General features: G+C 45.0%; 1 protein-coding gene across 1 annotated transcript in view; it reads right to left on the reverse strand.

Annotated features, from left to right (window-relative positions):
* The window catches only part of LOC146829888 (vomeronasal type-2 receptor 26-like), an 81,000-nt gene extending 60,721 nt beyond the window's left edge, over positions 1–20,279 (reverse strand). The window contains exons 1-2 of the mRNA XM_085606564.1: positions 20,272–20,279; positions 15,671–15,738 (exon numbers count right to left, since the gene is read on the reverse strand). Coding sequence (XP_085462690.1) covers positions 15,671–15,738; positions 20,272–20,279 — 76 coding nt within the window. The remainder of the gene's footprint in view (positions 1–15,670; positions 15,739–20,271) is intronic.
* Positions 20,280–26,702: the final 6,423 nt, after the last annotated feature.

A 26,702-nucleotide genomic window follows, 5' to 3' on the forward strand; every position in this document is an offset into this window, starting at 1 on the left:
CTAGTTCTTATAGTTGGGTCACTGACATTGTGGTTTGCGAGATCAATCTCAAATATGATATATAAACCCTTGTCCACTGGTACCAGCTACCTCACCGTATAGGGTTTCATAACAGGTAACAAACATGTCATTTATTTAGTGCTGCCTGTGCGCTACGTGTCCAGAAGTAACATGAAGGGCACTTTTTGAGATTCTGTTTGCTTCAGTGTGTACAAACCATGCTAGCAGCTGTCCCAAGCTGTGTCCTTCTGAGCGTTGCCTGGCTAAACATTCCCTATAATGCACCCTCTGTATACCCACTTTAAATGTATCACAGAGTAATAATGCACCAATACGGACCCCTCATCTTCATTTAAATATTGCCAATGTGGGACCTCCTCCTCCACCCTAACAGCTACATCTAGCACGTTCCAGCCCTCATATAGGTCTCTATGATCTGAGTTTAGCAACTGTAATAGACAATAACAGTGAATTATGGTTTGACGGTGTATGTGCGTCCTTATCCCCACATGTCAAATAACATGTCTAGTGTAGTGTATAATTCATGAACCAGTGATTATAAGGAAAACTCAATGTGTTCTGGGTGTGCCTCCCTCCATCTATCAATCAGATTCCATTGACTGAACTAAATAATAAAAAGTGGGGCATGCAATATTTGTTACCATAATCCCCTCCTATAAATGCAAAAGCTAATGATGATGTTAATGATTTTAGTGCAACATGGGACAATAACGTGGTTAAGGTTATGAACTAGGTTAGATGGGAGTGGATCCTTGGTGTGCGAGGCCGGCTTTAATTTCAAAATGATATTAAAGACTTCGAGCTCAGTCATTGGATGAAAATTAGACCAGAAGACGTTATTTTTTGGTTGTAAGTTGGAAAGGATGTCGCTAGAAATAGAAGGAGTGGGTAGTTGAGTGGGAGGACTAGGCAGGAGGGATGGTGTAGACAACGGAAGAACTTCTATGTTTATTTGGGGGCTGGGCAGGGCCAGAGTTGAAAGGAAGGATTGATCAATTTTGATCATTTTTCCCAAAAGAAATTGGCAATTTCCTCATATCTTTCAATTCAGGTTGTCAGCTCTGGAGGGGCAGATGACATTTGTTTTCTGACAAGAGTTGTCTGGGCCTGTTTTTGGCACAATCAAGTTGTGCGCAAAAGAAAGAAGCCTTTTCATTGACAATGCGTTTCTTCTAAGTTGCTCTCACCAATCTGAGGAGGGCAAGATGAGAGGGTGAGAGGTGTTGCCTCCATGTTCTTTCAGATAGTCGGAGTTGTCCTCTTTCATTATTAAGTTCAGGATTGAACCAAGATTTAGATTGGATTTTTCTTTGTTGTTTCGGTATAAGTGGGGCGACTTGATCCAGGGCATTGCAAATGGCCTTATTGAAATGTTCAGTGAGCTCATTAGCGTTTTGGGAGAGAGGGATGAGTTGAAGTTGAGCTTGAATTTTACCTTCGAGTTCACTTTGAGGGACTTGCTTAAGGTTTCTGGACCATATCTAAATCAAATCAAATCAGGTGTTTGTTAAGCATGACTACTCACCTGTAAGGGTCTCAAGGCGCTGGGGGGTGAGGCGGTCGCAGGTTCCAGTCCATCAAGGAGGGGGTCTGTTGAAGAGCCAGGTTTTGAGGTTTCTTGTGAAGATGGGGAGCAATGTTATCTGTCTGAGGTGGAGCGGAAGATCGTTCCAGGCTCTGGCTGCGTGGAAGGAAAAGGAGCGGCCTCCCGATTCTGGTCTTCCTGGTGCGTGGGACCACGGCGTAGGAGAGCTGGGATGAGCGTAGGGTCCTTTGGGGTGCGTGGAATTTGAGTCTGCTCTTCAGGTATGCTGGTCCTGTGTTGTGTAGGGCCTTGTGAGCGTGGGTTAGCATCTTGAAGGTGACTCTAGCTTTGATGGGGAGCCAGTAGAGTATGCGCAGGTGCTGGGAGATGTGGCTGTTTCTTGGCAGGTTGAGGACTAGTCTTGCGGCAGCGTTTTGGATGTTATCTAGCTTGCGGGTGAGGTTTTTGTTTATTCTGGCATAGAGTGTGTTGCAGTAGTCGGACCTGCTGGTAACCAGGGCATGAGTGACGGTCTTTCTGTGTTCGAGGGGGATCCATTTGAAGGTCTTACGTAGGAGGCGGAGGGTGTGGAAGCAGGAGGACGAGACGGAGTTGATGTGGTGGTCCATTTTGAGCACTGAGTCCCAGATGATTCCCAGGTTGCGTGCGTGATCCGTGGGGGTGGGCGGGCTTCCCGAGGGCGGGGGGCCACCTGGTGTCGTTCCAGGCATCGGGGTTTGGGCCCATGATGATTACTTCTGTTTTGTTGGTGTTTAGTTGTAGGCAGCTGTTTTTCATCCATTTGGCGACGGCTTCCATGCCTTCTTGAAAGTTGTGTCTTGCGGTGTTGGGTTCGTTGGATAGGGAGAGGATGAATTGGGTGTCGTCTCTGTATGATACATTTTTGAGTCCATAGGTTCTGACGATGGGGGTGAGCAGAGCCATGTAGACATTGAAGAGCGTAGGGCTGAGGGAGGACCCCAGGGGGACTACGCATGTGGTAGGTGTAGGGTCCGAGAGGAAAGGGGGAGTCTGACTCGCTGCGTTCTGCCAGAGAGGATCCAATCGAGGACCTTGGTTTGGATCCCTGCATCATGGAGTCTGCATACTAGGTTGCGGTGAGAGACTGTGTCGAATGCTGCTGAGAGGTCGAGGAGGATGAGGGCTGCTTTTTCTCCTTTGTCCACTAAGGTACAGATGTTGTCTGTTGCGGCGAGTAGGGCGGTTTCCGTACTGTGTTTTTTTCTGAAGCCAGACAGGGAGGAGTCGAGGATGTTGTGCTCTTCGATGAATGTGGCGAGTTGGCTGTTGATGGCTTTCTTGAATACTTTATCTTGGGTTTGGTGTTAACTGTTGGAGGAGTGGGGCGCTGGTAGAGGTTTTGAACAGAATGAGATGGTGGTCGGACCAGTCGATGGGGACAATGTTGGTCAGGAAGACAAAGTCACTGATAGAGATGATAGTGTCAAGTGTGGCCCCTTTGATATGAGTGGTATTGTGGCATAGTTGCTTAAGGTCATTCATCTCCAAAAGGTTAGTGAGGCATCTAACAGCAAGATCAACTGAGTTATTCCAGTGGATGTTGAAATCTCCTAAAACCAGATTTTTGGAGGCAGAAAGGGAGAAGTGGGTGAGGAGGTCGGATAAATCCTAAGCAAAGAGGAGAGGTTCACCCGGAGGGTGGTAGAAATTATGTAGTCTAATCGAGGGAGAACTTTTGACAGTGAGGTCAAGGCCAAGGTATTCAAATGTCATATGGTCAATGTTCTTAATAAGGGTGAGTTGAAATTTCGTTTTATAGTTTATGGCTAGTCCACCTCCTATTATGCCGGGTTTGTCCTTCCTAATGATGGAGTAACCTGGTGGGGTGAGAAAGTCAAGAATGGCTGTCGAGTGGTCTTTGAGCCTGGTGTCGGTGAGAGAGGCAATGTCTATAGCCTCACTAAGGATGGTTTCTGCCATTTCAGTAGCATGAAGAACTGCTGATCTGCAGTTAACAAGCATGGCAGAAAGGGGATTTGGGTAATCCTTAGCAGGTTTAAGAGAGTGGATGGTGGTGAGTTGGGCAGGAGGTCTAGGTGAGATGGGAGTAGAAGGGACTCTAGACAATCACTGGGATGCTGGAGTGAGGGAGGTGATTTGTCATTGGAGGCTTAGGTAGGTAGGTGTTGTACAGGTCATTAATGTCAGCAGTGGAGAGGTAGCAAGCAGTGCGGTGAGGCCTGTGTGCTCGACTGCTAAGGGGTTTGGTTGGCCAACTGTAATGTAGGGAGAAGATAGGAGAATCCGAGCGAGAGGTATCATAGAAAGTGGGGCTAGCCCTGGAGTTAATAATGGAGAAATCCCTTATGAGCTGTGTTAATTCAGTGGCCATAGCAGTGAGTTTGCGTTCAATGCTGATAAGTGTCTGTGCAAAAAAGTAAGGGGGGAGATCCGCAGCGAAGGATGACGGGGATGAAGTGGGGTCAATGTTGCCAGGGGAAGGCAATTCAATGATTGGAGCGTGAGAAAGGACAAGGGAGTCAGAACAGTGTTAGGACAGGTATTATGCTGATTCTGCGTGGAGTGCTTCAGGTTATGTTTCGGCTCAGTCACAAAATCAGGGGTAGCAAAGGGAGAGCATGAGAGGGTGGGAGAGATGTACGGGTAAACCACATCAGATTGCTTAGGAAGGATGTCATTAGGAGTCAGAGAATTATACATAGAGGAGAGTGCAGAAGGACACCCCTTGAGCATAGGGTCCTTTGGGGTGCGTGGAATTTGAGTCTGCTCTTCAGGTATGCTGGTCCTGTATTGTGTAGGGCCTTGTGAGCGTGGGTTAGCATCTTGAAGGTGACTCTAGCTTTGATGGGGAGCCAGTGGAGTATGCGCAGGTGCTGGGAGATGTGGCTGTTTCTTGGCAGGTTGAGGACTAGTCTTGCGGCAGCGTTTTGGATGTTATCTAGCTTGCGGGTGAGGTTTTTGTTTATTCTGGCATAGAGTGTGTTTCAGTAGTCGGACCTGCTGGTAACCAGGGCATGAGTGACGGTCTTTCTGTGTTCGAGGGGGATCCATTTGAAGGTCTTACGTAGGAGGCGGAGGGTGTGGAAGCAGGAGGACGAGACGGAGTTGATGTGGTGGTCCATTTTGAGCTCTGAGTCCCAGATGATTCCCAGGTTGCGTGCATGATCCGTGGGGGTGGGCGGGCTTCCCGAGGGCGGGGGGCCACCTGGTGTCGTTCCAGGCATCGGGGTTTGGGCCCATAATGATTACTTCTGTTTTGTTGGTGTTTAGTTGTAGGCAGCTGTTTTTCATCCATTTGGTGACGGCTTCCATGCCTTCTTGAAAGTTGTGCCTGGCGGTGTTGGGTTCGTTGGATAGGGAGAGGATGAATTGGGTGTCGTCTTTGAATGATACATTTTTGAGTCCATAGGTTCTGACGATGGGGGTGAGCAGCGCCATGTAGACATCGAAGAGCGTAGGGCTGAGGGAGGACCCCACGGGGACTACGCATGTGGTAGGTGTAGGGTCCGAGAGGAAAGGGGGAGTCTGACTCGCTGCGTTCTGCCAGAGAGGTTCCAATCGAGGACCTTGGTTTGGATCCCTGCATCATGGAGTCTGCATACTAGGTTGTGGTGAGAGACTGTGTCGAATGCTGCTGAGAGGTCGAGGAGGATGAGGGCTGCTTTTTCTCCTTTGTCCAGTAAGGTACAGATGTTGTCTGTTGCGGCGAGTAGGGCGGTTTCCGTACTGTGTTTTTTTCTGAAGCCAGACTGTGAGGAGTCGAGGATGTTGTGCTCTTCGATGAATGTGGCGAGTTGGCTGTTGATGGCTTTCTTGAATACTTTATCTTGGGTTTGGTGTTAACTGTTGGAGGAGTGGGGCGCTGGTAGAGGTTTTGAACAGAATGAGATGGTGGTCGGACCAGTCGATGGGGACAATGTTGGTCAGGAAGACAAAGTCACTGATAGAGATGATAGTGTCAAGTGTGGCCCCTTTGATATGAGTGGTATTGTGGCATAGTTGCTTAAGGTCATTCATCTCCAAAAGGTTAGTGAGGCATCTAACAGCAGGATCAACTGAGTTATTCCAGTGGATGTTGAAATCTCCTAAAAACAGATTTTTGGAGGCAGAAAGGGAGAAGTGGGTGAGGAGGTCGGATAAATCCTAAGCAAAGAGGAGAGGTTCACCCGGAGGGTGGTAGAAATTATGTAGTCTAATCGAGGGAGAGCTTTTGACAGTGAGGTCAAGGCCAAGGTATTCAAATGTCATATGGTCAATGTTCTTAATAAGGGTGAGTTGAAATTTCGTTTTATAGTGTATGGCTAGTCCACCTCCTGTTATGCCGGGTTTGTCCTTCCTAATGATGGAGTAACCTGGTGGGGTGAGAAAGTCAAGAATGGCTGTCGAGTGGTCTTTGAGCCTGGTGTCGGTGAGAGAGGCAATGTCTATAGCCTCACTAAGGATGGTTTCTGCCATTTCAGTAGCATGAAGAACTGCTGATCTGCAGTTAACAAGCATGACAGAAAGGGGATTTGGGTAATCCTTAGCAGGTTTAAGAGAGTGGATGGTGGTGAGTTGGGCAGGAGGTCTAGGTGAGATGGGAGTAGAAGGGACTCTAGACAATCACTGGGATGCTGGAGTGAGGGAGGTGATTTGTCATTGGAGGCTTAGGTAGGTAGGTGTTGTACAGGTCATTAATGTCAGCAGTGGAGAGGTAGCAAGCAGTGCGGTGAGGCCTGTGTGCTCGACTGCTAAGGGTTTTGTTCGGCCAACTGTAATGTAGGGAGAAGATAGGAGAATCCGAGCGAGAGGTATCATAGAAAGTGGGGCTAGCCCTGGAGGTAATAATGGAGAAATCCCTTATGAGCTGTGTTAATTCAGTGGCCATAGCAGTGAGTTTGCGTTCAATGCTGATAAGTGTCTGTGCAAAAAAGTAAGAGGGGAGATCCGCAGCGAAGGAGGACGGGGATGAAATGGGGTCAATGTTGCCAGGGGAAGGCAATTCAATGATTGGAGCGTGAGAAAGGACAAGGGAGTCAGAACAGTGTTAGGACAGGTATTATGCGGATTCTGCGTGGAGTGCTTCAGGTTATGTTTCGGCTCAGTCACAAAATCAGGGGTAGCAAAGGGAGAGCATGAGAGGGTGGGAGAGATGTACGTGTAAACCACATCAAATTGTTTAGGAAGGATGTCATTAGGAGTAACAGAATTTTACATAGAGGAGAGTGCAGAAGGACACCCCAGGGTGTCAAGTGTGTAGGAAAAGAGTAGGAGGGAGCATCTGGGAAGAAGGGAGGGAGAGTTGGGGATCGATCATTGATAAAAATAGGTGTCGGAGAATTAGACCTAGAGGAGAGAGTAGTATGAGTCCCAAGAGGAGGCAATTGAGTAAGAAAAGAGTGTGAGGGAGAATGTGGGATAATGGAGGGGACAGGTGTGGTTCAGTCGATGATAAGAGTAGGAGTCGGAGAATTAGATATAGAGGCAAATGCAGAAGGAGTCCCAAGCAGAGGCAAGTGAGTAGTAGAAGAGATAGGGGGAGAGTCAGGGAAGATGGTAGGGGCAGGAGGGGTGAGATCGAAGGAAAGAGTAGGAGAGAGATCAAACGTACTAGGGATAGTGGGCCATGGGGGTCCACTAAGGAGGAGAGGGGCCCGTTCAAGACTCATTGTGAGGTCAGGAGGGGTGGGGGAAGTAGGGCCTGAATGGAGGTAGAGGGATAGGATATATGGGCGCAAGGCAGTTGAATTATTGAGGGATAATGAATCAGTTGGGGGATTTGATAGGCCAAAATGCTGAAATGTCTGTCAAAAATGTTGAGGTGGATATCTGATGCTTAAATGAGGATGTTACCATTTCTGAATACGGAAATATCGATTTCCCCGTTTGAAGGCGAGGGATGGGATAGTCTAAATTTGATTCCGTATGAGATTTTGCTAGATTTGGTGATAGGAAGGTGGAGAAGGAACGTTTTTTTCGATTTAGTGGGTTTGGAGTGGAAAATAAAATCAGTTTTCATTGGACCAGACAGGCTGTAGAAGGTATCAGCTATAAGCTTTTCAGGGTGAAGTTTCAATAATTTGTGTTTGAAAGTTTTCTTGGCATTTTTAGAAAGGTTAGATGGATATGAAATGCTCCACGAGGTAGGGACATGTCTAGAGAGGTAGGACCCGGGGATAAGAAGGGGGGCTTGGGAGAAGAAATGGTAAGAAGCACAATAAGAAGAGAGGCAAGGTCAGGGATGGATGCAGAAGAAAAGCGCAATATAGGGCGAGGATCTGGAATAAGGAAATATTTGAGGTGGGGAGTGACCATGCTGGGTAATGGGAGAAAGGTAAAGTCAGAGTATTAAAAACTTCCAATGTAGGAAAATAGGTATTGAGAACTGGAGACAATAAACATTCTAATATATCGATTTTAGAAGGGCGCTGTAAAGGGAGAAATTAGGATTAGGGGAAATAATCAAAAATGGGGGTCATCAACACTGAGTAAAGGAAAAACAGGTAATTAAATAGTATTCAAAAACATTAGCATAAAAAACATCAAAAAGGGGGTCATCAACATAGAGTAAAGGAACAACAGGTAATGGGATAGTACTCAAAAAACAATTAACATAAAAACATCAACACCATGACCAATTTGAGAAGGGATATATATATTTTTTTTTATTGTCCCAAATAGTAGTCCTTTATCACAGTAGCAGTCCAACCTCCGTTTCCTTGGAGGGTAGTATTAGGAGTGTCTTGTGTACAGGACAACAGTGGGATCTAAGAGGCCATCTTGTGGAACCACCAGGGAAAAGTGGAGAGAGAGAGGCACACAAAATGGAGGGGAGCCCATGGTCAAACAGAAAATGAACCGCAGAAACGAGGAGGTCGGACCCAACCACGTGCTGGAACAGAGTGAACCCAGCAGCACACCGGGGGCCGAGGTGACAGCAAAAGAGCAAGTCACACTCCCTGTGCAGGACAATGGGCGAAGGACAAAGGCAGGCTGGAGGGGGGTACAAAACAGAAGGACCCACTCAGAGTCGGCTCCAAGCAAACGACCCAGGGACAGGGCCAGGTAGCAGGCAAGCACCCAGGGGGGGACAGGACCCATTCAGAGTCGGTGCCAAGCAAAGGACCCAGGGACCGGGCCAGGATGCAGGCTAGCACCTAGGGGAGGCGAGGGATAACAGACACCAGGTCAACTCCTGTCCCGCAAGAGAGGGCACAAAATGTGACCACCAGCAGGAACGGAGCAGCACTGCGAACGTGCAGGTGTGCCGAGACTTCACAAGGAATGAGGCTCACTACCAAACTTTAAACTATACTATGGGGCCACTGTACTAAAATACTGCAATAGTCTCTTAATGGAGAACCCAATGGGTCACATTACACCCACCCCGCAAGAATTAATCTTGGGTGAAGACAGTATTGGTTGTCTGTTGCGCCATATGAACGATGACTACTTCAAAAAAGTAAAATTTAAAACTATTTCCAGCATTTTCAAAGTATGGCGTAATATAAAAAAACTAATCGGTCTAGGTCGATATTCATATTATACCCCCGTACTTCAGAACGTGGATCTTCCAGAAATATTTCATGATATATATATACAAAGATGGGCTGAACTAGGTGTTAAACGACTAGGTTGTTTTTTTTCTGATAGGGGAATAAAATCATTCAATGAATTAAAAATTGAGTTCCATCTGACAAATCAGGATTTTTTAAAATTTCTCCAGGTGAGAGATTTTTTAAGTAGGAAAACGGGTTGCCCTATCAAATTTCATCGGTGTGATATTATAGAAAACATGAGACTAGTTAAGACACCTAGAATTGGAGAGTTATATGCAGGATTAAATGCTCTATTACCCGATGATATGAACAAACATCTGACGACATGGCAAACCAGACTGGGGGTTATATCTCAAATCCCTTGCGAGGCCTATGATATGTCATTAACTCATTTAATGTCTATGAAACTTCAGGCACAATTTTTCAAAACATTTTTCTCACTTTATTACACTCCTGAAAGACTCGCAAAATGGGGGACGGGGAATGGAACGTTTTGATCTGAAATCTCCGACTTTCTATCAAGGATTCTACATTGTAAGATTAACATTGCAAATACAGAAGTATTGTTGGGGGTTTCCAACAACGGCCGTCCAAGCGAGCAACAGGGGCTGATATTTGTTGGTATGGCCATCTTCAGGATGTGTATCGCCTCTGCCTGGATAGATCCAATACCCCCATCATTCTTCGAATGGAGAGCTCGACTATTGGCGACCTGCAGTCTAGAGGTTGCCATTTATAAGAACAAAGGGAGGGACAAGAGGAAGAGGGGTATGAAGATCTGGGCACCATTGATTGCCTGGACGCAAGAAAACTGATTGCGAAAAATGGATATTGATATGTCGTATATCGCAAAATTCTGTTTGCCTTCCATGTCTTGTTTTTTTTTTTCTCTTTTATGTACAAATCTGCTCTCTGTTGGTTAAATATATGAGTTACTTGTTCCCCGAGTGAGGGTCCGGGTGGGGGGGGGGGGGATACTGTGTTGGTTTGAAAAAAATAAAAAAAATGATTTAAAAAAAAAAAGAAAGGAGACTGTAAACCATTTTGGTGTGGATTTGAGCTGGGACAGAGGAAAATCTGGAACACTTATGCAAGTGTCAGTGAATCGTAAGGACCTTTAACCATGATGGTGAATATAACTCCTCCTCTAGGATGCGATCTTGGCAGAGTTTGACAAAGGAAAGTACTACATGAGCCAGAATGCATCACAATGACAATGTAAATACCAGGACTGAAGAATGGAATGATGCAAGATGTGCAGTGTGTCAAATAGTGTTCTATTGTACACTATGTTGAAGGCAGGAACCTAGAGGGTCCTCGTGACTACCAACTGGTGTGCCTTCCAGAATGGTAGAATCCTGCAACACCGTCTTGCTTCATGAGATAGCACTTACTTGTGAGTTGGAGGAGTGTTTTGGGTAGAAACATTCATTTCTAAGGTATCAACCTTGTTTTTCCTTTCTTCTCATTGCTACTCTGTAGCCTTCAGTCCTGGGTTCTACAGTCTGGAAGAGTTCTCCATTATCCTCCTCCTTAAACATGTTTAATACCAGACAAAAGTGGAGAACAGAAGAGGTGTGGATTCCTCTTATGAGTCATAGGCAGGGATTGATTATCATTGCATCAAGCAGGTCAGGGATGCCAAATGTTCACTGCTCTGATTAAATGTATACCACTAGAGTAGAGTCTGTGATTTGTGGGCTCTATGGAGAAGTTGGAACAAAGTGGTTTGCTCCCAAATGGCTGAGTATGGAATCATTATTTAAATCAATTAAAGGTGTATGAGAAAAAAAAAGGAATGAGGCTCAAGATTAGAATTTGGGAGCAGGGCGCCAGCGACTGCAAGAGACCCAAGAGCAGCAGAAGAGTCAGGGTTGGTGTGGTCCCACCATCAAGCGAGCAGACCACCAGCAGTCACCCGAACCAGAGGCCGAGGCGAGAACAAACCCCAGGGGGGTGCACCAACCTCAGAAGCTGACGAACAACGTGGAGAAGGGCTCAAGACGAGGCAAACTCAGAAACCTGGCAGCCAAGAGCATCCACTTGAACCAGGATAGACTCAACAGAGGGCCTAGGGAAGGCACAAAGCCCAGGGGTCAGTTTGTTGTGACCGCAGGAAAAAACACTAACATCTGTCTCAGTAGCCAGGTCCAAAACACGAGAGGGAGCCAGGAATTGTTGAGGCAGGTCAGACCCGCATTTAACCCCCAAGACACCAGAGGCAGCATGGGCTTTGACAGCAGAAAGGTGATAAGGAGAATACTGGCCTGGGGGGTGCAGCAGACCTCACAGGCCCGCAGCAGCACCAGCAATCACGACTACCACAATCCCCATGGAGCTGCGGAGGAACCCAACAGCCCAACCCTAAGCAGCAGCCATGGCAAGCACAGCCCAGGGGGTTGTCACAGTAGTGGCAATAAGTCCTGCAAAAGTTGGAGCTGTGGTGGAAGCCAACAGCCCACCCCTATAGCAGCGGCCATGGCAAGCACAGCCCAGGGGGATGTCGCAGTAGTGGCAATTCGTCCTTCAAACATTGCCAGTCCCTGCCAAAACAAGCAGCACCTTTCGAGAAGTCCAAGGGAACAGCGCAGCGTGGGCGATCTGGTCTGTCTCCAGTAGAGCAGCAGTCATAAAGGAGTCCGTCCTTATAGAACCGTTGAATAGGTAAGATTGAGGAAGACTATGATATTACAAGTTCTCATTTATTTTGTTTTTCGATCAGGCTGCCCAGATTCAAGTTAGATGAAAGAGTATTGGCGATTAGAGGGAGAGGGCGGTGGATGGCAAGGCTAAAGCAGGGATTTAAAAGCGATGAATATCCCCAGCCTGGGGCATCCTAGGGGAGCTACTCTCCGGTGGCCATCTTGTTAGCTATTGTATCTGATTGACATTATGCCTGTATAAGAAAATTAGCGCTCACTGAGTACCTTCCATAAGGCGATTTCATATCACATAGCGGCCCTCAGTGTCTATTTATGTCAAGCCCACCACATATGAAAAAGGTTGAGAATGTGGTTCTGCCTTAGTGCCTCTGCCATTTCCTTTGCAGCTTTCTGAGCTCAGCCGCTGTAAGAAGGGTTTCCTGTACATACGCCACTTGAGGTTTTCTGCGTTTTAGGTACAACAAGATTTTAAGTCTCTTTGCAGGCGGATCCAGCCCTCTGACATTCCACCTGAGACAATTATATCCTCCTAATTATGCCATCTATTTTGCCTCAATCAACCATTACCCCTGGACATGCTCCTATATTAGTAATCTGTTGGTCACCCTTGCCCCAATTCACCAGCCTCAGCTGACAGCATTGATTCTGATAAGTGTATTAGTAGCTACTACCTCAAAGATTAGCATAACAACTTTTCAAATAAAGCCTTCAGTTGTTATTTCCCTTCCCCCGGCTGCAGTTTATGGAACTGCTCCTTCAACCCATCATGCAAACTTTTCTCCTGGACATTCAGATAAAGCGTGTTCCTCAGGAACAACTATACACATAGCATGCACATTCCAGGTTGACTCACTATCCATTCAACAAATGTTCTGCAATCCATTGATCATGTAGCTCTAACATGCTCTTTATACGTGATGCATCATCCAGACCCATTACTAGGTTCTCAGAGTAAGCTCCCACTTTGCCTGTGATTCTCCATTAGCTTCCACCTTTCCAATCAAACCATTTCATGGGAGACGTTCAGCAGTCACGGGTGTAAAGTCCAGGCACTGGCTCAGAGCCTCCAGTTCACCTTGACCATCCCTGTTGTCTTCTAAGACTGTATCTCCATTCTCTGAAACTGCATCCAATGAGCTTTGATATCTTAGGACCTCCACTGCACTAATGCTGGGAAATCTCTAAATATATGTTTTAAGGTGTTTTCAATCATTTACGGGCAATGTTGTCTGGCTGCTTATAATCTTTCGTTGCAAACTCAATAATTCAGGGACCTGCAAATAAAGGTCTCTGTGGGCCCCCAGTAATGGATGCTTGCCTGTTAAAATGCAGAGGTGGTGTACTGTTGAAAATATTTTGTGTGTCCAAGTTCTCTAAATCCAACTCTGCATCTCAGCCTTCTACAAGTTCTAAGAAGCCCACAAGATACAGATTATTGCACTGCTAACAAGCCTCAGTCACCTCCAATCAATTTACCCAATGAGACTTTTCATTTGTCTATGTAGCTCACATACCATAGATCGAAGTGCCAACAGTGCAAATGTATTGATTGTGGTCCTTTCATTCAGCAGGTACTGCATATAGCTTGGCCTCTAATTATGTTTTGGTATCAAGGATTGCTTGTAGTATGACCTCAAATTTGCAATTGTGTCCTTTCAACACAGCTTCCCTGGACTTCAGGGCCCTATCCGTCAAAGCTTCATTACTTTGCTGCACCTTAGCGTCTTTGTTGCCAATTTGGGTGTTTCCGTACCTTATTTTTCACCACTCATCTCTGTCTTGAGGTCCACTTGGTGTGTGTCTTTTACCTGTTCTTAATATTGCCAAAAAATAGGGGACATCGCTTCCTGCTCTGTGGCTGGAATTCCGTGCCCATTGGCCAATGAGTACTCTACATTCTCTGCTTGCATCAGTTGGGCTTCTCTGTTCAGCCAGTACCTGCTTAAGCTGCTGCTCCGTTCACATGTCTTTGCAGGGGGTACCTCCATATGTGTGTTTACTCTGTCTAAATCAACCAATGCATCACACTTGATCAGCCCCCCGAGAAAAAAAACTCCACTCAACTTATTACTCAACGTATCACAACTCAATTTATCACAAATGGAGTGCCTTTTCTTGAGGAAATAATTTCCTATTGTTGCCCCTGTAGGGAGCACCCGAGTAACCATACCTCTGTGTCCAAACATTATTGTGTGGTCGTAATCAGGGCTGCAACTCTTCTCTACAGGGCAGCCTCCTCTAGCTCTTCTGAATCTGGAGGTAATTCTGTTAATGCTTGGGACCTCCAGCTCTCCAGGCAGTTAGGGTGACATCAGGCTCTTGTCCATTTCTGATATTTCACACTAATGCTGTGCCCCATGGGCTCTGTTGCACATGCTCATCACAGCATGGCCGCCTATTGCTCTACGTGGTAGCTGCCATCTTGGCATGCAGCCTTTCTCCTTTGTTCTCAGCTCCATTTTGGAAAAGACTGGGGGAAAGAGAGGAGTCCAGGGGGCACTCACTTGATCATTTTCAAGTACTTCATAGGTCCATTGTCACTCCCGGTATACCAAGACCAGAGCTCGTCGCAGCGGCCCATGGCCTCTTTGCTTCTCCTCCCACTGTGTATATGACTGCCTGTTGTGGGGGGCCTGTTAGGTCCCCAGGGCAGCCTTCACAAACTCAGTCATTGCAGGACCCTCCTGAGTCCCTCTGTGTTCACTGTGGGGTCACGGGAAGGTGGTTAGCTACACTTTGGGGCTGGCCAAGCCAGAGCACCCTTGCAGTGCAACCTGCTCCTTTGTGCTCATGGCAATGTCCCATTCACATATTTTCTTTTATCTATTTCTTACAAATCTGTTTCCCAGTGAAAGGTGAAACACCTTGCTGCCATTTCTATCAACTTTCTTTTATTGTCCTTTCCATGTTCTAAAATTCAAAATCCTTCAGCTAGAGAGGAAGATCCTTGGTGGTGCTAGGACCCTCCCTGCAGAACTCACTATCACAGTACATTCACTCCAAACGCAACTTGTCTGTACGCCCTATGAGGTGTGAACTGATGTTCTGCAGCAGCATCAAGTACTATGTAACCTTTAGCACCAAGAGGTGCTTACATAAGTGAAACTCTGCTTTACAAACAATCCATCAATAAATAAATGTGACCCACTGGCCTGAATCCTCCATGTGATGTCCAGGGTGGAGCTACCAGTGGTGGAGCAGGTGCAACTGCGATGGGGCCCAGAGTCCTGAGGGGCACATTGACCCCCTGAATAATGTTGTGTTTCATTACCTTCTCAAGAGTTGGGAGTGGGCATTATCCTTGCTTGCACTGAGGCCCATGACACCCTTGCTGTGCCACTGGTAATATCTGTACACACCCCACTCCGACAGACTTCTCACATTATTCTCATGGGAGGTTGCTTCCATTGTTCCTTCCAGCACTCCAAGCAGTACATCTTCATTAACATTACATGTTGATGTATGGTCGTTCTGCGGAGCCGGTGACTCGCCCTCTGTTATTGCAGGTTTTAGATCTGTGTATTGACTTATAGAGTGTGAACTGACCTGGCAATCAGTGGAGCTCTGCTTAAAATGCAAGGGTCTGATAAAATAGTAATATTGGCAGTAAATGAAACCCGGGGAAGAGTAAAGAAAGGAGTCAGGGGTTTTCTACTTCAGGTGTCCATGAAATGGAGCTGCTTCCAGACAAGTGGTATGTGTAAAGAGCACAAGAAACATCTCCAGTCCAGTTTATCTGATGCTCCCAGACCTGTCATTCTCCTTCTGCTGAGTTGGCTGCTCCAAGCCTAGACAAGGCAGGGGCACTATGTTGCTTGCATGGACTCAGCCTCATGCAGCCAGGTTATCAGCTTATCAAGATGTCAATGCTGGCCTAACTGTGTTTTAGACATATACTACTAGTAAGACCTTATTCTCACCTGTCTCATTAGAAATCTCTCCAGCAGGACAGGGGACACAGTCGAAGCAGCAGATGGGCTTCCCTTTCCTCGCAGCCTGTCTGAACCCAGGAGGGCAGCTCTCGCTGCAGAAGGAGCTGGGAACCTGGTGTCAAAGCAGAGGAAAGGTCAGAAACATAATCCCCAACTCAGAAACAGGGAGAGTAAACAAACACATGCACACACTCATAAAGACACACACACACACACACACACACACTTATACACATCCTAGTTGCACATCTGGGATTTAAGATCTATACAAATACTATGACACAGACATGCAAATGGACCCCTATGCATGGGATATTTTATGCATTTTTGCATAGGTTTAAATAAATGGCATTTGTAAAAGGCACACATCTAAGCGAAGAAGCTGTGCAATTTGTGTCAGTAGACAATTATCGAATCATAAAAAGTGTGTCGCCCTGTAATTTCCCTCAGGTTCAGGCATGTGCAGCAGGGTCAGAAATGTCTGAGGCACTGTCAGCTATGAACTGCATTTTGATAGGCAGGTGAGATGGCGAGGAGGGCTTATCATGTCCGCCCATACTCACCTCTATGGCAGCTCTTTACATTGTGCTGTAGTGACACACTGATTCTGAGAAGGGATCTGGTCTCTCTGAACACTCAGATCACAGACTGTGATTAGAGTGCTGTAGGGTTGTGAGCTGTCATCTTGTCACAATTCTCCCAGAACTTACATCACAGAGTGGGATCTCAGCAGTTTGAAAGGTGTGTGCTGTCAGTGGGTCACAGCTCTCACAGGGCTCACAAGACACATTGGTATCTTAGTATTAGGATCACTTCTGAGGAGCTGGCAGCACTAAGATCACAATGTGAAATCTCGAGTGCTTGGAGAGTGTGGGACATGGAGCTCAGGTAAGCCATGAAACTCTGCCCTGCATGTTGGTAAACCAAGTGCACTGAGATGTGTAAAGCATCCCTCTTCAGTTGGGCAATGCAGAAAGGGAGATATGGTACACCACAGCTCGGGCATTTTTCAAGCACTCTACCCTTTGCAAGTAGGCATGGCAAGAGTGTTTTGGTGGCAAAGCCTGTACCTTATCCTTGGGCAAGTCTGGGACTTTCTTTTAGGACCCTAATAGCTTTTTTGCAAGGCAAGGCAGTTAGGGGATGAATGGCCCACCTCTCTTGGCCCTTGTGAATGTCTCTTGAGCAGTGCTTCCCAAACATTTTAGAACCACAGCCCACTTAAAGCACCTAGCTTTAACAGACATGAGGTGGGGTATTTTTCTGATGTAATAGTAAATATGCTTTCAAAATGATGTGAATGAAAACAATTACATAGGGCCATATGTAGGTAGCATACAATTTACCACTTCTTAAATACCGTACTTTACCGATTCGGTATTTAAGAAGTGGTAACTCGTATGTAGGTAATCATTCGGTAAATATTACCGAATCGGAGAAATTCGGTAATTACCGAATCGGTATTTACCGATTCGGTAATGAGGCATACCTTCCCATTGATTCCTATGGGCCTGGAGGCCCATAGGAATCAATGGGAAGGTATGCCTCATTACCGAATCGGTAAATACCGATTCGATAATGGGGGGAGCACATTCAAGGGTGGCAGGGTGTCACATTGACACCCTGTTGCACCCCTGATTCCTGCATGTGTGCACATGTGGCGCACATACATGCCCTAAGGGCATGTATGTCTGCCACATGGCACTGTTAGTCCAGCAAAATATTACTTTTTGCAATGAATTCGGTATTTAGCACCAACATATATTTGGTGCTAAATACCGAATTATTTTCCCTACACATCACTCATTTGAGTGTCACCTACATCTAAATTCAGGATTCGGTATTTACCGAATGGGTAAAATTACCGATTCGGTAATTTTACCGATTCAGTAAATTACCGAATCCTGAAATGTGCCCCCTACATAGCAAAAGCCTAAATACCGGTCGGTAACGGGATATTTACCGAAAATTGGCCGTTACCGACCGGTATTAGGCTTCCTACATATGGCCCATAGTCTTTAATTTTTTTTTGCATTCCCCTCTAATATTAATTGTTTGTAAGTGTCATGGACTTAATCATGTCCTTTGATATTCCTTTATCGGACTGTGGGCATGTTTGCTGGTCTGTTTGCATGGAGCACAAGACAGACAGCTTGGTAAACTCATGATGTGGACACAAGTGACAGCTTGCCTGTCAAAAGTAAGATTTATAGGTCCTCAGATCAGGACAAAGCTGGCATCAAATCTGAGGTTGTTACGGTGCTAGAGTTGGGGGTTTTCAAGCCCTCTAGTAGTGCATAGGGCAGGTCCAGTAGTTTTGGTACCCAAGCCAAACCCAAGGGGGGTAAACCAGATATGATTTTCTGTGTGGACTACACGGGTCTAAATGAAGTCACCAGTACTTGTGCTCTCCACATGCCCGGGCTTATAAGCTCATAGACAAATTGGGCACTGCCAGGTATCCAAGTGCATTTGACTTCACTTTAGGTTACTGGCAGCAAGCCCTCACCCAAGGAGCTAAGGAGAGGTCAGCCTTTTCATCTCCTGTAGTCCACTTTCAGTTCAGAGTGAGTGATGTCCTTTGTGTTGACAAATGCACCCACCACCTTTCAAAGGTTGGTAAACAAAGTTTTTTCATGTTTGGAAAGTGTTGAAAATTGGGTTACTGGTTGAGGAGGTAGAATGCTACCCAAGCAAAATCCGCAATCCTTGTCAGGGTGAAGTCATGAGAATATCCCAAATTAACCTGTGCTTAACCCTCTCATAGCTTGGCACAAAAGCTTTAAAGGTTTAACCTGGATGCAATGTGTGAAGTATTTATGCTCCACTTCAAACGGTTACAACAAGGAAAAACCCCACACCAATTTATAAAAATAGAGTAAAATGTAATATATAATGTAAGACCAAAATGACCAAAATCCAAGCACAAAGACCTAACTGTAGTTATCTGGTTGCACTTGGACAAAGTCATAAGTTCAGCCTGACCGTATTGGAGCACAGGTCAGCTATAGAGACCAATGATGCGGAGTCCTACGTCAAGGGTGCGTTGCGCAGCAGTGGTTCTTGAGAACTGTGTGTCTGCAATGCAAGGTTCTGTGTTGTCATCAAGGATGTCATTGACAAGGACCTAACGATTCAAAGACCTTCGTTGGAGATGCGCCATGCATTGGCTGGTTCAGAGGAAGCTGCGGGGCTTGCAATGCAGAGTCCAGCATTGTCATGGAAGATGCCATAGACGATGATTTGTGATGCAAAACCTGCAAGGAGGATGCATTGTGCAGCCAGGGTTCCCAGGAGGTTGCTGTCAGCAATGCAAAGTCCTGCATCAGAGTTTTGTTACACAGTGGTTCCAATATGGAGTTTGGTTTGTGACAGAACAGTTTTGCTTGCACCACAATTGGGCTGGTAGTGCACCTTCAGGCCCACTTCCACAGGTCCAGGACTCTTGTGGCACCACCTGGGAGGACAGGACTTACAGCTGGCAGAGTCCAGATTCTGGGTTCAAGATGGAGGGAGCCTGTTCTGTCCCTGAGGCTTCTGATTGGGACTCCTGCCAACTAGCCTTTGGGGTCACCCTGGTGGTCCTGGGTACAGAATTCAGATCGAGTCTTCCCACTTAGGTAGGAAGTCAGCGGAGCAGCAGAGCAGCACAGCAGTTCTTCTTCTGAGGTCCAGATGTGTATTGAAGAGTTGTGGTCTAAGGTTTAATATTTTTAAATGTGCACACTTTGAAGTTTGAGGGGCTTCTAGACGTTTACATCCCTGACTGAGAGTGCCCAGGCAGAACCTTTGTGATGTGCAAGTGTCCAACTACCAGCTACACCTCGTCATGTCACCCAGTAACAGGCTGCAGACACCAAATGGCTGTTGCAGAAAAATGGCAACTTTCTAAAAGTTCAGGATTGTGACTGAATCTGACTTTACCATTAAAGAGGGCTTTTAATCGCCACTCTTTAGATAACAAACACAACCTGATGATCTGCTCCCAATTGAAAATTAACACCTATTAAATGTAGTATGGGAAACCAATATTAGCCTACGGGCAATTTAGGCCTCGCAGTAGTGAAAAACAAATTCAAGAGTTGTTTTGTTACAGGACATGTACAACTCAAAAGTACATGCCCAGCATCTTAAATACTGCACTCTGCCCACTAAGCTGACTTGTACATGTTAAAAAGGAAGGTTTCTGTCAGGTTGAAATGGCAGGTTAGAAATGCATAGACAGACTCCAATGGCAGGCCTGGGTTATTTTTACAGTGCTACTTAAGTGGGTGGGACAGTCAGTGCTGCAGGCCCACTAGTAGCATATAATTTACAGGCCCTGGGAACTTGAGGATATACTTTCCTAGGGACTTACACGTAAATTTGATGTGCCAAATGGGTATAACCAATACTACTCTGTTTAGTGGAAAGCTCACAAGCACTTTAGCACTGGGTAGCAGTGGTGAAGTGCACAGAGTCCTAAGGCCAAAAAAAACGAATCCAGCAAAACATGGGGGGTTGAAGGCAAAAGGTTTGGGGGTAACCATGCAGAGATGACCAGGGCCAACAGGAAGTTGGTCCAACTACAGGAGTGTCACTACCCTGACAAGATCATATGAGAAGAATAGACAGGTAGGCCTCACCCACATCTTTATGGCATGCTTCACCATAGATGATCCAATCACATCTTGGTTAGATAACAACACCAAGATGGTCTCTTCCTCAAGGTGAAAGACATAAAAGAAATCTGTACTGGATAGAACTGGGATCCAGAAATATGTTAAAACTGCCTTGGTTTATTTATGAGTATGTCAGGCAGGATTAAAAGCACCTACTTAATGAAACAGATATATCATGTCTCTGTCATCCTTTCTTCCAACATGTTTTGCTCCCTATCCATGGGCCTTCATCAGGGTAACCAGGAGCCCATGTATATCACGTTCCTAACTAGACCTGTGCTAAATGTGAGAAGGTGTTAACTCCTAATTCTGTCCAATAGAAGCTGTTTGTGTAGAAAAACAGAGGTAGGTATACAAACCACAATAGCACTACAAATTAATAGAGAATGTCCTTTTATGTTCTGACTGTTAACCTATATCCCAATGCATTTTTAGTGAGTCACACAGGACATCAAAAGTATGCAATACATGTTTGGATTTTTAGTACATCTAAGTGGTGTAGACACTTACCTTACATTCTAGTGGTTTGGGCTTCAAGTGGTGTACTCACTTACCCTACAATCTAGAAGTTCAGGCTCCAAGTGGTGTAGTCACTTCCCCTAAAATCTAGAGGTTCAGGCTCCATTCAGTGTAGTCACTTACCCTACATTCTAGAGGTTTGGGCTTTAAGTGGTGTAGTCACTTACCCTGCATTCTAGAGGTTCAGGCTCCAATCGATGTAGTCACTTACCCTACATTCTAGAGGTTTGGGCTTTAAGTGGTGTAGTCACTTACCCTGCATTCTAGAGGTTCAGGCTCCAATCGGTGTAGTCACTTACCCTACATTGTAAGGATGTGGGCTCCAGTGCAATATGCATACAGCCCATTAACAAGTATTTAAATTGCGTTGTGTGCTATAAACAAGAGCGTCTTATAACTCTTTCTTTCACAGGTCCTGGACTCCTGTGCGCCAGCAAAGGTGTCAGATCATTCACTTTAAAGCTCCTCTCACTTTGCAGTCAGAGGAAGAAAATAAAACACCAGTCCCTAAAATAAGAAGCAGAAGACCCAGCTCGGCACTTATTTCTTTCTCTTTCTCGGTGATCCACTAGTGAGTCATGACTCACAGTTGGGGAAATTCTGCTCTGGATGGAAGAAAATACATGTCGCCCAACCCCAAATATGGCTAGGCAGGGGGATGTTAAAACAGCACTAACTGATGGTTTATGGGTAAATGCCCCATGTTCAGTCTGTCCCCCTTAAATGAATGAGAGTCAACACTTATTGACTCATCTTTGACCCCGTGCTGTATTCGGGTGTACGACAGTGTAGGAAATGACCATCCTTTGTGCAGTACACATACAGATGTGCTGGCTGAGGAGCTCTGTGCACTGCACCCTTGCTAACTAGTAGTACAGTGCCTGTGCTCTCCCTTTAAACGTGATCTATGCAGAGTCACCTCAGAGGCCGCAAGCCATTCATCTATGCCATCTCCCACCACAAAACTGGGCGCCAGGGCTTTGTTTAACCTTAGAGCCTGCGGGACTTCAAGTCCATCTTGCTCTGGCTCCTCTCCTGGGCCATGTTCCTTTAAAGCCAGAGTCAACTTCCTCACATTGATTGGTATTCCAATAAATAATTCCGGAACTGCCTCCAAACCATATGTACAGTCATTTTTCTCAACATTGCTCAGTATATACAAAATCATCACTAGAGTTCCATGTTTTTCTCTACAACACAGACTGCAACTCAAGTGAAGCTTTACATTATACCCATCACAGTTAGTGATTTCAATTCTAATGTTGTCTACTTCTTTTGCGTTAGACGTTTAAGAAACAATCCATATCTCCCTGTAATATATCTATATGTTATACTATAGTGTCTAATGGATAATCACTGACCCATTCCTGACAAAAATGACCTGTCATTTCAGTGTTAACATGTACTTTATTGTACTTAGAGTCCATTGTGTTTGCTAGGATGATTTGATGGCATTTGTTTCTTTGAACATTTGAAATACAAGATCCTTTCAATGCAGAAAAACCATTTAATGCGCGTTTAGAAATGGCCCTTTGCATTTCTTCACTACGCAGTTGCTTTCCCTTCTTCCAGCTTGGGAAGTGAGAAGAATTGTGCTTGGGGGCTGATGGAGTTGACAATACTTCAGTGTCACAGAAACCAAAGCTTATGGTTTGTTCAATGGTATTCTTCAGAACTATAGAATATTTAAGAAAATAACTAGTAGGAAAGAATGTTTCCCATCCCTGGATTTTCCAACACTCAGTACCACCTACCAACGTTATTAGTATCCTTTTATTCTAATTCATACACCATGTGGTCAGTGTATTCCCTTAAAAATCTAATCAAAATATTATTTTGGGCACACTAGTGAGGTTTGCCACAATCAGATTGAAGAAATACATTCCGGGACATTCTATCATTTCAGAAGAGTTTTAAAATGAGGAAGATTTACAATACATTCAGGTTTGCTTTGCTGCACTGGAAGAGGCCATAGTCCTTATTGTGTTATGTTCCCTATCGGCACCCAATATAGGCTCAGGTAGTCACCTAACCTTTCACCTATATTCTCCCCAACCATTACGCTACATAACGGTCCCTGGGACTGACATTTTTTCTAGTTATGGTACTGCTTACAGGATGCAGGATTTTCCCTGAAAACTAGCCTCATCCATTATGCACGAGGATTACTGGAAACTCAGCAGGACTACCATCTACTGCATAATAACTATGTACAAGGGTCATTCCTTCTACCATCCCAGGTCTGACATAACACAGCAAGCTAGAACCCTTGAGGGTACCACTTTGGGTATATAAACACCATATCTTGCTGAGGTAGCCAGAGGAGAAAAGGAATTCCATGCTGACACACTGACACAAGACGCTGATGTTCCTGCACGCAGACACTCCAGCTCGCAGTGGTCTGAAATCCCTTGTGGGGTGTCCATCTCGGGACCAAGATGGGGTTCCACAGTTTTTCACTTCAGTTAATGGGGTTGATTTTATCCTAGAGGGATTTACACCTACATACATGCTAGGTACACTTAGGTACATATACTTAGGGTTGCATCGTAGAAGTACGCATTTATTACTGTCATGTATTTTACATACTTGCCAGTATTCATTGTTTTATCACGATCGTATAAATCTACCATCCTTGTACTTTGTTATTGCTTATAATCATTTATATCTGTTACTGTCTAGTGGTTGTTTCAGCACACCTATTTTACACTAGAATGACGCTGGTTCAATAAATTCTTATTGAAAAACGTCCCCACCGTTTATGCTGAGTATCTCTCTGAGACTAGGTGAGCACGAGTGACGGAGCGAAATGTGTAGCACTGTTTCCACGATCCTGAGCGATCAGGGGTCGTCATGTTTCATAGTTGCCAAGAACTCCTCTCTCCTTGGTAAGAGGGGCTTCTAGTGGCACTGTGAGCGAGCTGGTATACAGGCTAACACACCCGGTGGGGGTGTCTAGAATCCGTCTGGACACCAGTCCTGCAGTGTATGTTGTCTAAACGTGCAGATCATATATAGGTTTATAGGAACTACATGACAACTACTAATATTGGAATACTGTTCTGGAAGCATTTAATAAATGCAAGGATCGAGCAGCATATTAATTATAAAGGAACATTTAATGTTCTCTAAAGTTATAATCAGCGTTATACATGAGGGAATTTGATTGTAAATTTGCATTATTTCCCTATCCCAGTCACTCTTGAGGGGAACTGGAAGCAAGATGTGGCCTTTGAACAGTGTCTGGAGCTCTTAGAATCTGATATCCCGTATCTTGACAACAGACATCATCTTGTGGCAGAGTGGAACACTTCCAACTACCCTGCTTGCTTGTGTAGTTTTCTAGATACTAGATCATCCATCCCTGGAACAGGTTCACAGTGCAACACCTTTACTAGAGGTATTGCTGTGATGCCCGATCACAAGCGTTGTTAGTATTAATATTATCCAAACATAAGTCATGGTGACTTCACATACAATAGCGGATTTCATTTCAATGTCATCCATTTTTTCACAATGGTGTTTCTGGAATTATCATTTCAAGGCACAGTTATTAATAAATATTTCATCCCATTTTTGGATTTATACTTCATTTACAAGAAAAATCTCACATTCTGAATCTGAATCCCATGAGCTATTTTCGGCAAATTCATTTTCTGATTCACAAATTCATGCTCATTGTAGTTGTTGGACTTGGCCCTTTCTCCAAAATCACCAGCCAACATTTTGTCTTCACCCTCCAGTTTTGTGAACCTGTTTGTGTTGGCGTTTAGGTCTTTACCCCCTTTACCACTGCTAACCAGTGCTAAAGTGCGTGTGCTCACTCCTTAAAACATGGTGGCATTGGCTTACAATCAATTGGCATATGTAATGTACTAGTCCCTAAAACAGTATACATAAAACAATAAATCTTTTTGTTCTTTAATCCGCAATGCCCAGCCAACACGTGTTTCGTTGTTAGGGGTGTACCCCATGACTTCTTCAGGCTGTCAGGCTTCAAAACTTCTAGTGTCCAATCCCTCTCTACCGGTTCTACTTCCGACCCGGCTGGTCCTGTGGCATAGCGTGAATTCAAGACGGTTGAAGAATTCACTGAGCTCCGCCTCTAAAACGGTCCCTTCTGTTCTTATAAAACGTATTGTCATGTTTAGTCAAGCAGCTTATCCCAAACGTCCTCACAAGTCAGACCACATATCCGAGTTCCTGAGCGAGTACACTGTCTGCTGAATCTCGTGTTCTGCGTCCAGAGTCGTGAACCGGTTGTGAGGGCGTTTGGGATAATCTACCCAACTAAACACGACGATACGTTTTATAAGAACAGAAGGGACAGTTTTAGAGGAACAGCTCAGTGAATTCTTCAACTTTCTTGAATCGAAAGAAAAACCAGCAGAGAGGAGTGGGACACTTTTAGTTTTGGGTGACCCAAGGGTCTATTTTGGAGGGCTCGGGATGTTTTCCCTAACCTCTGGCATCAGAAGAATTGCTCATAACCATAAACTGACCCAAACTCAAAGGTGCCAAGTTCTCCTTGAGAAGAACACGCCCACACTATATCACTTATGCTGTTGCAGGGATTCTGCACATACACAGAACTATGCACAGGAACCCAGGACTTCGGTGTATTGTGTTGTACCAAAAACATGCCTCAGTGCCCAGAACCCCTATCCGGCTAGCTATAGTATCCCATTCGTTCTCCGTACTACAGCGGAGCTACCAATGATTGGATGTCCTAGAACATGTGACTCAGGGCCTCTCAGAATTTGTGAGATACTCATACCTGTTCACAATGTGAGTAACCAGAGACCCTGTATAGTTTGAAATGTTTATTTCAACTAACATGCTCTGTAATGCAGTACACGTGCTAAAACTAGCAAAGAAATGCATAAAAACAATATAATCAGCATGGTTACAATTCCATATAATACGAACAGGGATAGCATATTATAATGACAGTGGATTAAGCCTTATAGCGCTTTATCACCCTCCCCGTGCTGCAAGCTATGTTTATTATATCAGAGGAAGACCTCTGGGCTTGGACAGCGGAACCCCCTACCTCAAGGCTTAGATGATAGGATTTACATCTCCGGACAAGCACAGCTCTTCCTCCAATATGGGACTTTTATTGTACATTTCCTGAAGAAGGTGTTGGCTGTGAACCATAGCCCACCGAAACGCATCGATGCTCTTATAAGAGGAAACCACCTAAAATCTATGATTACGGGTTTTTGTGACATACATTCAATAGTGATATCTCTTAGGGTCGCAAATGATAAATCTTTGATTTTGGTGATTCCCTCGTGTTAATAGGATTACTTTTTCCTTTTTTATTGTGTTCCCAATCCTATGTTCCATGGTGTATATTATTGTGTATGTTTTTTTACTTAAAAAGATAGTGACAGTTTTTAAGTTACATTTTATGATCGTTTGTGCATTGATGTATTGACATTGTTTCTGCTTCATAAATAGCTACTTGACAATATTCACTGTTGAATTTGTACTTCCTTTTATGAATTGTTAAATAAATTGCTTTGATTTATTTCTTCTCTTATCTGTTCTGCTCATGCTGTCCATCCTCATCCCCTCAGTGTGAAAGGTGTTCTGGTGACAAGGAGGCTTTATTCTCTTGACTAAGGTCTTATTTGGTGCCCCTTTCCTTTGTCATAGGGGTCCCTCTCTTCTTTTTTGAAATACTTGAACACGATGTACAGACGAGAACTCAGAGCACAATAGAAATAGTGAAAGGCAGACAGTTCCCATGTGAAGCAGCACGAGCAAGAGTGTTTACGGGAACCAAAGCATGTAGTGTCGTGTGCATACGCGGCAAGATGGCGGTGATGCAA

The sequence above is a fragment of the Triturus cristatus genome, chromosome 5_2 (genome assembly GCF_964204655.1).
Source record: "Triturus cristatus chromosome 5_2, aTriCri1.1, whole genome shotgun sequence".
NCBI lineage: Eukaryota > Metazoa > Chordata > Amphibia > Caudata > Salamandridae > Triturus > Triturus cristatus.